The sequence below is a fragment of the Aotus nancymaae genome, unplaced genomic scaffold, assembly GCF_030222135.1.
Source record: "Aotus nancymaae isolate 86718 unplaced genomic scaffold, 86718_ANA_hifiasm-v0.15.2.pri h1tg000040l, whole genome shotgun sequence".
In the NCBI taxonomy this organism is placed as follows: Eukaryota; Metazoa; Chordata; class Mammalia; order Primates; family Aotidae; genus Aotus; species Aotus nancymaae.
The window spans coordinates 25,656,883-25,669,048 of NW_026988454.1; the positions used below are offsets into that span (position 1 = coordinate 25,656,883).

A 12,166-nucleotide genomic window follows, 5' to 3' on the forward strand; every position below is an offset into this window, starting at 1 on the left:
ACATTGGCTAAATGAATGACTATTAATTCATGGTGACCTGTGATCCTATTTCGGTCAAATATTTTAATACTTTGCAGTATTTGACAACTTTTCCAAAATCAAATTTCAGCTTCAAAGTTAACTCTTTTTTGATCTCTTACTTTGAGATGCTGCAGACGGCCCCTAAAGCATCTAAAAGAGAGATAAGCTGATTTTTTGACATGTTAAGTTACATGGAAACCATTGCCAAATAAAAAATGATTTTCAATCTATTTCCAGTTATATTTTAATGATATATTATTAATATATGTTCCAAAATTGTGTACGATTTCTAAAATTCTACTATGTTTAGATATATGCTATCAACCATAATAATGGTTACACTTAGTTATTGCAGGCCACAGGAATGACCAAATTTCCTTGTCAGTTGTGTCTTTATGACCGTTTATGCTGGGCGTGGTGGCTCATGCCTGTAAACCCAGCACTTTGAGAGGCCAAGGTGGGAGAAATCCTTAACGCCAGGAGTTGAAACCAACCTGGCCAACATAGTGCGGATCCATGTCAGTTTTTTCCACAGTTAATTGCGTAATTCTGATGCAGTTTCTGAAAATTTGACAAGCATGCGAAATCCTAGAGTGTGGTATCTTTAAGGAGGTTCATGAAAGTATGGAAAGAACCCTGAGAAGCACTCTTGAATACAAGCTTCTGATAACTTTAGTATTATATGATTCATACTGGGTAAGCATTTTCAACACTTTAATGAAAAGATTAATTGATTGGTTTATAAAATCGCTAACCCAAGCAGGACAAACATTTAACTGAATGCCAAGAAAATACTTTGTGAGATTTTTTTTTTCCTTTGCTCTAATATTTTTTATTCCCTCAAATTTGATCCAAATTTATCAGTATTTTAAGAAGTTTTTAAAATTTGGTATTTTTTTCTTATGCTAACAAAATCTGTCCTCTGCCTTGCCCCCAGTTTTCGGTGGATTCACATTATTACAAAATATTTTTGAAGGTTGTCATTTGCTAACACCAAATTTTCTTCTCTATGTATATAACTTCAAGTTCATTGAATATTTGTGCAATCTCAGAGTTCAAAACCTAATATATCCACTTTTAGAAATTTCCTTCACAGATCACTATTTTTACCATGGCTTTAAGAATAAGACACATAATTTCACAACAGCTCAATAATTAATGCCCCCATTATGTGAAGAAAATTCTGAGCTCTAAATGAGTCTCTTCTTACACCAATTCCTATGATTGCTGATTTAGCCAATTTTAATAGTTTCCTATATGTTTAAGGTCCGTTGCTTGCAAACCAAGGCCTGAATGGTTATAAAATGTACTTACTGGTCAGTGAATTGTACTGAGAGATCTCTGTAACACAGCTCATTTAGGAGTTGTACCTTGGACTCAATCAGACAAATAAAGTTTTCAAAAGTAATGGAAGCTCTTCATCACAAAAATCTAATACAGTCTTGGAGTATGTGCCCAAGAATGATATCAAAGCAAGGGTCCAATAAACTTGACTGACCTAAACCTGTCACTGTGTTGTAACATTCACCAGCCTAAGGTGTGAGGGGGCGAGTAGGGGGGAGATTTTAATGATAAATCAGTCAGTCCTGAAATATTTGGATATACAATTTGAATGAACTCCATGGTCCAAGTCAAATTGCCTATGATAACCCATCAGTTATCAGTGCTATGAATATGTATTGGAGAAATAATGGTATTTAAGAGAATGTAAGTCCAGTGTTAAGAATGGATTCATGAAGATTCTGGACAGCCACCTCATCCTGAGTCCTTAAAGCATTTTTTATTAGAAGGCTCTATATTTCATGACCCATCATGGAATAAATAAAATTATCCAAATTAAAATATATATATTATTTTGGTGACTGTTCTAAATTGCTCAAATAGTTGACCAATGGTTTATTATCAAACTCATTTCTGGGTTTGAAAACTTTAGGTACATTTCTGCTACCTGATGGGCCATTTAAACATTTATAGAAGGAATTCATTCAATTGTAATTTGTAATGCATACTTTCTGGTTTTATAAAAGCTTCCCCATGCAAGAGGGCTGTTGTTATAACAGTAGCTCATTATGCCAAAGTATATTTCCACCAGGTAATGAATGCATTTCATGGTCTACTGAATGGGGATAATCAACCACTTTATAATCTAGAACCCAAGGATTGGAGTCCATGGTCTTCTCAGAGTGTCAGAGAAAGACTGACATTGTGCACACATTGCAGCAAAATTTTGGTACCTTGAAACTTGGGCTCATAATCTCACAACTCACAAAGCCCCCCGCACTCTTGGACCTGTACACCCATTGAAAACCTTAAGGTAAAGCTAACCAGGGAAGTTCCTCCCCAGAAACAAATGGCATATTTGATATGGACAGCTCTTCCCCAAGAACATGGATCAAGATTTCTCTGCTATTATGTGACTCTTATCATTCCATTTTTTCCCTTGCTTATGTCTCTTTGATCAACAGAACTGAAAAGGGGGTCTGTTGTGTACATTCATGGAGTCTATTTTTATTTGTGAAGAATTATGCGGCCAGCCTTATACATGGACAACTTTATGCCTTGATAAACGGAAGATGAAGGGCCAACTTAGGTGAGAAATTTTAATGGTATATTTGTTGTCTCATAATTAGTCAGAAGCAAACACTGATTCACTCCTCTTAACCTACATAATAGGTCTCCTCTTAACCTACATCACAGGTTAAAGAGAACATTGTTAGGAGGCTTTAGCTCTTCTAGATGGGCATAATTTGTTATGTCTCTTTTTCTGTGGTTTTGAGTAAATGAGGCAATGATAGGCTTTATAGCTCATTCTACTCTGAAGAGTATGGTTGCAGAACAGACTTTAAATTATCTTGTGAAGGTTATGCTACATACTAGAATTGCTCTAAATTACTTACTGGCTAAACAGAGAAGTATCTATGCAGTTGCTTGTACTTCTCGTTTCCCATGGAGAAATAAATTGGGTATTATAAAGATTCTGTTGTAGGGGATCAATGAACAGGCTGCTTTCTTAAAGCAAGTAGACTCTTTAGCTCATTCTTTGATTTATTGGATTTTAGTTGGTTTCGTTCATGAGAACCCTGGCTAAGGAGTGTACAGGCTCTTGGTATTATTCCTGATAGTCATAATGGTAGTATTCCTGGTGCACTGTATTCTCTTTCTTTTGTTTGTTTTTTATGTGCACTGTATTCTCTTAAAAGTTTTAAATGTTTGCCTGCAGCCATCTTAGAGCGTCAAATGGTCTGTCTTCAACTGGAATGACAAGAGCTGAAAAAATTGGTGACCATGAGGGTACTGTAGCCTATAAATGATGTGCTGAGACCAGAAACCCAAAGTGATGGTAATTGAGAGTGGTGCTAAAGCCTGAAGTTTTGGTCATACTCTCACCTAAGTGAGAACTTGACCAAAGAGGGTTATTTTTAAGCAAAATTATGACAGGCCATTGTTTTGATTGAGCTCATTCACTAGGCCCCAACAGACCATTTTAAACCAAATTAGAGTCACTTATGCTAAATCTGACCTAATCAAACTAAGATCTTAAAGAAAATGATAGATCCTAAAACCAAGTATTGTTTTTCTCCTGTAAATAGGAGATTCCACCTTAAAGAGCTACTCTCTACCCTAAACCCTACAAAGAAATTAATCTGAAGTCCTTGTTCTCACCTTAAAAAACCCACTGTTCTGCTATTTCCCAGTGAGTTTTGAGACCAAATAAGTACATTTATCATGGTGCTAGTGACATCAATGTCTAAAATTTTAGTCATCCTCTCAAAATTGAGAGGATGACCCAAAACAGGGATTGTTAAATCAAGTTTAGCCTAAAGCTGCTTCCTTACATATTTTAAGTTTGACATAAAGAGGTTTCCCTGTACCTAGTGAACTGTCACCTGAATACAAGTGTAAACAGACTGTAACCTGCTCTTGTGTTAGTCACTGAGACTGGTCCAATCAAAGGGGACCAATTAGTCAAACCATGTTCAAATAAGGCAAACGCTGAACTAGAACCAATCTGGTTGTTTCTTGACTTCACTTCTGTTTTCTGTATATCACTTTCCTTTTTCTGTCCATAAATCTCCTTCCACCACATGGCTACACTGGAGTCTCTTTGAGCCTACTCTGGCTCTGGAGCCTGCCCAATTTGTAAATTGTTCTCTGCTCATTTAAACTCTGTTAAATTTAATTTGGCTAAGAATTTTCTTTTAACAGATCTGTGGAAAATAAAGTTCTCTTTTTTATAAGCTACCCAATTTATAATATTTTATTATAGCAGTCTGAAAGGACTAAGAAAGTAAAAACTGCTTTGAACATGGCAAAATTAAGAAGAAAGTTTAGTTATGTCTCCTATACCCTCTACCCTCACACATACATAGCCTCCCATTGTCAACTTTCCTCATTAGAGTGGCACATTTGTTACACTTAGGTAAACCTAAACCTATACTGAGACATTATTATCACTCAGCCACAGATTACATTCTCTGGGTTTGGACCCATGTATAATTACACATTTCTACAATTATAGTATCATACCAAGTAGTTTTACTACTGCAAAATCCTCTGCAATCCATACATTTATCCTTTCTTCCTCCCTTCCCCTGGGAAGCACTTATTACTGTCCCTGTAATTTGACCTTTTCCAGAATGCCATATAATTGAAATCATACAGTATGCAGCCTTTTTGGATTGACTTAGTTCAATCAACAACATACATTTAAGTTTCTTCCATGTTTTTTTATGGTTGGATGTCTCATTTTTCTTAGTGCTGAATAGTACCCCATCATCTGGTTGTACCACAGTTTATTTATTCATTTACCTACTAAAGGACATCTTTTCTTCCAACTTTTTGCAATTATGAATAAAGCTGTTATAAACATCCATGTGCTGGTTTTTGTGTGGACATATGTTTTCAACTCTTGGGTAAACAGGAAGGAATGTGATTGATGAATAGCATAGTAAAAATGTATTTAATTTTATAAGAAACTGCCAAACTGTCTTCCAAATTTTGCAATTTCACCATCAATGAATGAGAATTCCTGTTGTTCCACATCCTGCTCAGCATTTAAAGTTGGCAGTGTTTTCATAAAGTTGCAATGTTGTGTCATTCTAATAAATGTATAGGGTTATCTTGTTATCTTAATTTGCAATTACCTAATGACATGATGTAAGCAACTTTTCATATGCTTATTTACATTTGTGTATCTTCTTTGGTGAGGTGTGTGTTAAGGTGTTTTAGTAATTTCTTTCACTGGATTTTTAATTTTTTTACTGATGAATTTTAAAAATTCTTTGTGTATTTAGAATATCTTGAGTTGTAAGAGTTCTTTGTGATACTTGTACATGTTGGTTCATAAATCCTAGTCTTTTTTTTTTGTGTGTGTATATATATATATATATATATATATATATTTTTTTTTTTTTTTATTGCATTTTAGGTTCTTGGGTACATGTAAAGAACATGCAGGATTGTTGCACAGGTACATACATGGCAATGTGGTTTGCTACCTCCATCCCCATCACCTATATCTGGCATTTCTCCCCATGCTATCCCTCCCCAACTCCTTACCCCCCACTGCCCCTCCCCTAGACCCCCACCACAGACCTCAGTGTGTGATGCTTCCCTCCCTGTGTCCATGTGTTCTCATTGTTCAACACCCGCCTATGAGTGAGAACATGCGGTGCTTGATTCTCTGTTCCTGTGTCAGTTTGCTGAGAATGATGGTTTCCAGGTTCATCCATGTCCCTACAAAGGACACGAACTCATAATTTTTTATGGCTGCATAGTATTCCATGGTGTATATGTGCCACATTTTTCCTGTCCAGTCTATCATCGATGGCATTTGGGTTGGTTCCAAGTCTTTGCTATTGTAAACAATGCTGCAATGAACATATGTGTGCATGTGTCCTTATAATAGAATGATTTATAATCCTTTGGCTATATACCCAGTAATGGGATTGCTGGGTCAAATGGAACTTCTATTTCGACGTCCTTGAGGAATTGCCACACTGTTTTCCACAATGTAGTCTTTAGCCTGCTTATTGTCTTGACAGTGTCATTTGCAAAGCAGAATCTTTCCTTTTGAATAAGTGACTAAGTACAGCTGATCAATTTTTTTCATGGATTATCTCTTCAGTTTTGTGTATCTTAAAAATCATTTATATACCCAAGATGATATGGTTTGGCTCTATGTCCCAGCAAAATCTCATCTCGAATTGTAATCTGCACATTTCAGGGGAGGGGCCTGGTTGGAGATGATTGAATCATGGGGCAGACTTTCCTTTTGCTGTTCTCATGATAGTGAGTGAGTTCTCACAAGATCTGCTTGTTTGAAAGTGTGTGGCACTTCCCCTTCACTCTCTCTCTTTTCTGCCACCATGTGAAGAAGGTCTTTGCCTCCCCTTCTCCTTACGACATGATTGTGAGTTTCCTGAGGTCTCTCAGTCATGTTTCCACAGTGATGTGGAACTGTGAGTCAATTGAACCTCTGTTCTTTATAAATTACCTAGTGTGAAAACAGATGAATACACAAGTTCATCTAGATTTTCTTTTTTTTTTTTTTTTTTTTTTTTTTTTGAGACGGAGTTTCACTCTTGTTACCCAGGCTGGAGTGCAATGGCGCGATCTCGGCTCACCGCAACCTCCGCCTCCTGGGTTCAGGCAATTCTCCTGCCTCAGCCTCCTGAGTAGCCGGGATTACAGGCACGCGCCACCATGCCCAGCTAATTTTTTGTATTTTTAGTAGAGACGGGGTTTCACCATGTTGACCGGGATGGTCTCGATCTCTTGCATCTAGATTTTCTTCGATATGATCTTCTAGAAATTTTATAATTTTTGTGCTTTACATGTAGGTCTATGGTCTATTTTTTGTGAATTTTTGTGTAGTGCATAAAGTCTATGTCTAGATTTATTTCTTTTGCTTAAGGACATCCTGTTGTTCCAGCACCATTTGTTGAAAGGACTAATCTTTGTTTCATCGTTTGGCCTTTGGTTCCTTGTCAAAGAACAGTTGGCTATATTTATGTGGGTCAATTTCTCGGCTCTCTAGTCTGTTCCATTGATCTATTTGTCTATTCTTTTATTAAAATCCATACTGTTTTGATTACTGTAGTTTCATAATAAGTCTTGAAATAAGTTAGGATCAGTCTTCCAACTTTGTTTTTCTCCTTTAAAATTGTGTTGGCTATTCTGAGTCTTTTGCCTGTCCACGTAAATGTTACCATCACTTTGCTGATATCCACAAATTACCTTTCTGGGATTATGATTAAGATAGCATTGAACCTATAGGTGAATGTGAAAAGAACTTACAACTTGATAAGAAAACTTGAGTGTCCCTATCCATGAATATGAAATATCTCTTTATTTATTTAGTTCTCCAATTTTCTTCAGTTTTTGAATTTTCCTTTTATAATTCTAAGTACTATAGTCTAACTACTATAGTCTAAGTACCACTAAGATCTGTCATCTAAGTACTTCATATATGGTGGCTACTGTAAATGTTTTAGTGTTTTCAATGTCAAATTCCGCTTAATAATTGGTGGTATATAAGAAGTGATTTACTTTTGTATATTAATTTTTATTTGGCAACCTCATCATGTTTACTTATTATTTGCAAGAGTCTTTTGTTGATTCTTTCAGATTTTCTAGTAGACAATCATGTCATTTGTTAACAAAGACAGTTTTATTTCTTCCTTCCCAATCAATATACACCTTATGTACTTTCGTGTCTTACTGAATTGATGAGAACTTCCAGTACAAAACTGAAAAGGAATGGTGAGAGCAGACATCCTTTCTTTGTTCCTGATGTTAGCAAAATAGTTTCTAGTTTCTCATCTTGGCAGGTTTTTCTTTGTGTTTCTTCTGCCTGAGATTTGCTAATCCTCTTGGATATGAAGGGTTTAGCTTTCATTAACTATGAAAAGTTGGGGGCTATTTCTTCAAATACTTTTTTCTTCTGCTCTTTTTTTTTCTGTCCTTTGGAGATCCAACTATAGCTATATTGGGCCACTTAAAGTTTCCCAGAGTACACTTTTTGTTCATTTTTTACCCAGTCTTTTTCTGTCTATATTTTGTTTTGGATACTATCTACTACTACATTGAGAAGTTCACTTATCTTTTCTCCTGCAGTGTTTTTTTTCTGCCATTAATTATATGAAGTTTATTTTTATGACTTTTTTCTTCTGTAGAAATTTAATGTATGTCTTTCTATATTTTTCATGTCTCTCCTTAATATGCAACTTCCTGCTTCAACACATGGAATAGAGTCTTGTTAACTTTTCTAATGTTCTTATCTACTTATATGTCATCTGTGCCATTATTGGTTTAGTTTCAATTAACTGATTTTTGTCTTTATTTTTAGATGTAGTTACCTGCTAATTTTCATGGTTGGTAATTTCCAAGTGCATGCCAGTCAGATATATATATGTTCTTACCTTGGTGGGTTCTACATAGTTAAAACATTATAGATAACCCCCAACATAAAATAGTGCAACTTACAATATTTTGACCTTAACAATGGGTTTATCAGGATATAGCCCCATCCTAAGTTGAGGAGCATCTGCACTTACAATGATTTGACTTACAATTTTTTGACTTTATTTATGGTAGGTTTGTTAGGGTATTAAATGCATTTTCCACTTAGGATATTTTCAATTTATGACACATTTATTGGGATGTAGCCCAGATATAAAACAAGGCCATTGGTACTTTAAATATTCTTAAGGTTTGTTCTAAGATACCACCAGGTTTCTTAGAACTAGTTTTACTATTTGAATCGTGGCTGTTAAGCTTGAAGGCAAGATCAGAGAAGCCTTTGGTCTGTGGTTAATTTTTCCTAACTACAAAACAATACACTTCTGAAACTATGTGTTTTACAAGGTTGTTATACTCTGGCTGGTAGGAATATATCTTCTTTAAATCACCAACTGACCCCTTTTGGGTAAGTGTTTTCCTGAAAGTTGGTTAATTTTCCCACATGCAGATAGAAACATGTATTTAGCTGAAAACTGAAGGGGAAAGTCTGTGCATCTCCAGAGTTCTTTCTCTATGAGACTCTCTTTTCTCTGTTCTGCTGATTCCAATTCCATCTCTTCAAGTAAGAGAGACCACCAGGCTCAGTGTGGATTCCTTATCCTTGTGCATGGACTGAAAACTCTTTCTCTAGGCAGTAAGATAGAGCAATGGTAGCACTCATCTCATCTGTTAACTCTGTCTTAGGGATCACTGTTTTGTGCTGCCTCTTTTGTGTTGCCAGTGTCTAACAACTACTGTTTAAGATATTTTGTCTGGTTTTTATTTTTATGATGTATTCTCTGTTATTCCATCTTGACTTGAAGTAGGAATCAATTCCTACCCCCATAGTCTCATATATATTCTTTAAGATTTTCTTCCATTATCTTCCCCAAATTACTTTTTCATACTGTGACCTTTAATGCACTAGAATTGCAATACTACATATAGTATTACATAGAGACTCCATTTTATTCTTCTTGGCTGTGAACCAGTTTTCCCAGTAGTATCTAGTAAGTTATATTTTTCTGTGTTCATTTGTTGCAACATACATTTGAGTTTTCTTTCCTTATCTAGATGCAACTGCCTTTGAACTTTCTGTTCTCTTCCACTGATGTTTTTTTCTGTTCTTTTGCCAGTTCCACTCTGATTTTAATATTGTATCTTTGTATTAGTATCTCCTTTCTCTCAAATTTTAGGCTTTTCTTTCAATATCTGTTGTTACTGCATTAGTTGGAATCACCTCTATTGTGTTAAATAACAATGATAGTAGTGGGTATATTTGCCTTGGTCATGATCTTAAGAAAAATCTATAAAATGTCTCCATAAGTATGATATTTTATATTTTTTCATGATGCACTAAGGGATAGATACACTGAAGCAGATGAGGATTACAAAATTGGTTTAAATTTTAAATTCCTCATATACACTTACAACAATAATACTCATGTCAATGAATTTGAAACAGCATCAGTATGGTTCTGAACAGTTCTTGTATTAGGGCAATAAAATATACAGTGTGTATTAATAAACATTAAATACCTCAAGATTAAATGTGTATACTTATAGAAACCACATTTTTTCACACAATTGTTTTCTCTAGAAACAAGGAGACATAACAAACACTTATTCCAAATACAATAAATTTCAAAATGCAATTTTATGAGGCCTTTTTGAAATTAGACAATTTATCTTGTCTCTTTGAATCATGTGGTAAATTAAGACTCAAATACTTTTATCCAAGAATATTGATAAACATTAAGTATATAAGTCTAAGGAACCTAATATGGTGTATGACACATTGAATACAATGAAAAGGTTTTTATGGCTGGGTGCAGTGGCTCATGCCTATAATTATAGCAATTTGGGAGGGTGAGGCAAGAGGATTGCTTGAGCCCAAGAATTTGAGACCAATCCTGGAGAACAAAGTGAGACCCCATCTCTACAAAAAATTTTAAAAAGTTATCCAGAAATGGTAGGGCACACCTGTAGTCCAAGCTACATGGGGAAGGTGAGGCAGGAGAATTGCTTGAGTGCAGAAGGTTGAAGTTATAGTGAGCCATGTTCATGCCACCGCACTCCAGTCTGAGTGACAGAGAAAGACCCTGTCTCAAAATATAAAGAAACAAATAGTGTTTCATTTCAGTAGATGTTTACTTTTGATGTGTATGCATTCTATAAATATAAGACTACTCTGTTCCTATATATAATTTTGTAATGAATCTAAATAATACATTATGATAACTTTATAACATTTCAACAAAGTATCAATAAAATCATCATTATTAAAATATTCATTATATTCTTCACTACCGTGAACACAAATCTTTAAGTAAATACATATGGATTTCCTTAAAATGGAGAAAATTCAATCCAGATTATTTGCTTTTCCAATGCCTCGTAATTGGATATTTATTAATCCAGCTTTTAGACTAAACATTTTTCCTCATCTAAATGATTAGGAACACACAGACACAATCAGCGGAGAATGTAAAAATTCATACAGTAATTTAAATTTCAATATATATTTATATAAAATATGTTTAAATGGCATAGTTGCGGTTTGAGTTTTAGATATCTCATACTTAGAAGATTGCTTTAGTAATTTATTTTGTATAGTAAGATTGGTTGTTAAAAAGAAAACAAATAACTTTGGAGATAAAATTCCTAGAGACATTTCTCAACCTATATGTAATATTAGTTTTCTTGCTTTCTCTCCCTCTTTCTCTCTCTCTCTCCCTCTTTCTCTCTCTATATATAATTTTCATAAATATAAATAGAATATTTATACATTCAAATATATAAACATTCTATTTAACTAATCCTAATTTTATAATGAATTATTTTAAGCAGTGAAATTCCATAAGAGTACAATAAGGACTTTTATTTGAGTTAGAAAACATAAAACTAAAAATTGATTACAAGACAAATGTTTACCTTGTCTAATTCAATTATGATGTGATATTGCTCTTGGTGGGCAATATCTGGAAAAGTTGCTTAATTTATAAATGACATCGCACATATACACATTTTATCAGTTTATGGCTAGATCATCATAAGTAGTCCTTGGCTAGTTACATTGTTATTATACAATTTTATCCTTTAATAACAACTAGCTAAATGTTTTTCCTAATGAAGAATGTTCTTTAGCTCCAGAACTGAGCCACTATTTCTGATCAGTTTACATTAGACTCAGATATTGGTGATTTGGGAAACTATTTTGTTCTTAGGGACAACCTATTTTAAACAGCATATAAGATGTTTATTGAATATATATCTAGGAGTGACATTACTCAGTCATAAACATACATACACTCAGCCTTAATAGATATTGTCAAGCAAGGTTCCAAAAGAATGTCAGTAATTCATTTTGAAAAATTGTCAGTTTCCAGTAAAGCTGGACATACTCAAGTACTACAAGCTGGCAAATCCACATTTGGTATTTATTCAAATGTGTACCTCAACACCTGTAAAAGAATGTTCTCAGAAGGATGAGGCAGGAGAATCATTTGAACACGGGAGGTGGAGGTTGCGGTGAGCTGAGACTGCGCCATTGCATTCCAGCCTCCGCAACAAGAGCGAAACTCCATTTCAAAAAAAAAAAAAAAAAAGAATGTTCATAGAAACATTATTCAGGTTGGCTAAA

General features: G+C 34.6%; 1 protein-coding gene across 3 annotated transcripts in view; it reads left to right on the forward strand.

The window, feature by feature from the left end:
* The window catches only part of NMBR (neuromedin B receptor), a 76,635-nt gene that overhangs the window by 48,769 nt on the left and 15,700 nt on the right, over positions 1-12,166 (forward strand). For 2 of the 3 annotated variants that reach the window (XM_021670825.2, XM_021670826.2), the window contains one exon: positions 2,487-2,611. In XM_021670825.2, coding sequence (XP_021526500.2) covers positions 2,517-2,611 — 95 coding nt within the window. In that variant the 5' untranslated portion in view covers positions 2,487-2,516. Of the gene's footprint in view, positions 1-2,486; positions 2,612-5,451; positions 5,492-12,166 lie in introns of those variants that run through there. The other variant, XM_064360389.1, reaches the window with a different exon arrangement.